Here is a 2,500-nt window from a genome sequence, read left to right on the forward strand (position 1 = left end):
AGCAAGGGGGGACGATGCGCTCAGAGGACGCGGTAGATTTTCTGCGACCTTTGGGTAAAGACTGCGGCGCGAATGGGGGCGGGGGGCGGGGGGGGGGGGGACATGAAACGCGCCTCGTGCATTGTCGGTCAAGTTTTATTTCGAAATCAAAATTCCAGTGTTTGAATATTAATGGTTCCGGTCTGAGGCTGCCGGCTATTGCCTCATCCAAATTCTTGACCGTCATATAAAAGAGAGGGCGAGGGAGAGAGAAATGGAGAGAGAAATATCCACGAGGGACGAGAGAAAGAGAGAAGAAGAGAGAGAGGGACATATACAGCGAGAGAGAGAGAGAGAGAGAGAGAGAGAAAGAGAGAGAAGGAAAGAGAGAAAAAGAGAGAGAGAGACAATGAAAGAGAGAGAAAGAGAGAGAGAGAGAGAGAGAATGAAAGAGAGAGAGAGAGAGATTAATTAAAGGAGGGAGGGAGAGAGGGAGCGAATAAATCAAAACAGAAAATGTAGATGTAATTAAACACAGGGCTTAATATTCTATAGCCTTAACCTCACAAAAATATCGTCGACGTAACTAACCCTGTATATAACCTCGTCCCCCTTCTCCCCCTCAGGAGCATCAACTGCGAGCACGGCTTCTGCGACGGCGAGGGCCAGTGCCAGTGCCTGCCCTGCTACTCGGGGCCGACCTGCTCCACTTACGGTGAGTCGCGAGGCAATTTCTTCCTCCATGTATCTCCATTTACACTCCGCTGCTAAAACTCTGCCTGTAATTCATTAAGGCTGAGGCCGAGTGCACTGCATGTGACTGCCGTGCCTTCCTGCTCCCCAGTCTTAGAGATAATATTTAGATGAAGTCTCAGAACCAACGCATAACCCGTTTAGTTTCGGCAGCGCGTTCCTGCCTCCCCTCCCCCCCCCTCTCCCGAGCCCCAAAGAGCGCAAAAAGAGAGCTCGCAAGGCCTCGCAAAATGACCTTCGGGGGCGAGCGTATAATTCCGCCGTTGTTGAGCCTCCCAGTGAAAGCTTTATGCAAAGGGGGCGACGGAGCGCGGGTGTTAGCGGGTGGGGGGCGGGGGGTGGGGGGGAGGGGGAGGGGGGGTCCCACGCCGCGGGGCCAGGAGGCAGCTTCATTACCTTGGCAGGATGAGAAAGTTTTATAACACGTGGACTCCTTAATCACAGTTAGTGGCCGGGGGCGCCGAGCTCGCCGGAGATCAGGGGAGTTTACGGGGGCAGTTGAGGCCGCGCCAGACAAGCCATTCCCGAGGACGACGACGACGACGACCTCGCGGCCTCATTACGGCTCCTCCTCCTCTGTCTCGAGACGAAAGGTGCTGCGAGGACAAGCAGCACTTTCCTCGTCGGCTCCGCGGGGGCCACGAGGCAGAGCGGCGAGGGCGAGGCCCGCCATTGGCTCGCACAAGAGGCCTTCGCCGGCCCGGAAGTCGCTTCGACCGCCCTTAGGAGGCCCGACTGCCGGAGGGCGCCTCGCGAGGCCAATGACCTAGACTGCGACCAAACGGAGAGGGAAAGGAAGGGTCGCGGGACCGAAAGGAAAGAGCATCAGACGCCGAGAGGTGCAAAGCCGGACAAGGAGATAGGAGGATGAGTGTTTATTTGTTTGTGGTCTGGACTATGTCCGTGTATGCATGCGTGAGTGTGTCTGTATGCGTGCGTGACTGTGTGTGTGTGTGTGTGTGTGTGTGTGTGTGTGTGTGTGTGTGTGTGTGTGTGTGTGTGTGTGTGTGTGTGTGTGCGTGCGTGAGTGTGTGTGTGTGTGTGTGTGTAAAGCACATAATTCGTGCGTGCGTGAGTGTGATGTGTTTGTATTGTGTGATGTGTGTGTGGATGTGCTTTGCGTGAGTGTGGGTTGTTTGTGTGGGTGTGTGTTGTGTGCGTGTGTGCGTGCTGTGAGTGTGTGCTTGTGTTGTGTGTGTGTGTGCGTGGTGTTGTGTGTGTGTGTGTGGTGTGAGCGATGAGCGTGCCTTTGTGTGGTGTGAGTGTGTGTGTGTGGTGGCCGTGAGTGTGTGTGTGCGTGCTAGTGTCGAGTGTGTGTGTGTGTGTGTGCGTGAGTGTCTGCCGTGGTGTGTGTGTGTGTGTTTTGTGTGCGTGCGTGAGTGTGTGTGTGTGTGTGTGAGTGTGTTGTGTGTTGTGTGCGTGCGTGAGTGTGTGTGTGTGTGTGTTGTGTGTGTGTGCGTGTCGTTGCGAGATGTGGTGTGTGTGTGCAGGTGTGTGTTGTGGTGTGCTGTTGCGTGAGTGTGTGTGTGCGGTGTTTTGTGTGTGTGTGTGGTTTGCGTGCGTGAGTGTGTTGTGTGTGTGTGTGTGTGTTTGTTCGCCGTGCGTGAGTGTGTGTGTGTGTGGTGTGTGAGAGTGTGTGTGTGTGCGTGGGCCTGAGAGCTTGTGTGTGCGAGATGTGTCGTGTGTGTGTGATGTGTGTGAGTGGTGTGCGGATGCGTGAGGTGTGTAGGTGTGTGAATGTGTGTGTGTGTGTGTTGTTGCGGGCGTG

General features: G+C 55.1%; 1 protein-coding gene across 1 annotated transcript in view; it reads left to right on the forward strand.

Moving 5' to 3' along the window:
• LOC122256373 (uncharacterized) overlaps positions 1 to 2,500 on the forward strand; it is a gene marked incomplete in the record, with an annotated part of 179,924 nt that overhangs the window by 82,815 nt on the left and 94,609 nt on the right. Inside the window, 1 exon segment of the mRNA XM_086556582.1 lies at positions 606 to 694. Within this exon segment, the coding sequence (XP_086412708.1) occupies positions 606 to 694 (89 nt within the window).

The sequence above is a fragment of the Penaeus japonicus genome, unplaced genomic scaffold (genome assembly GCF_977035675.1).
Source record: "Penaeus japonicus unplaced genomic scaffold, GWHDUDI00000001_assembly GWHDUDI00000032, whole genome shotgun sequence".
Classification (NCBI taxonomy): Eukaryota; Metazoa; Arthropoda; class Malacostraca; order Decapoda; family Penaeidae; genus Penaeus; species Penaeus japonicus.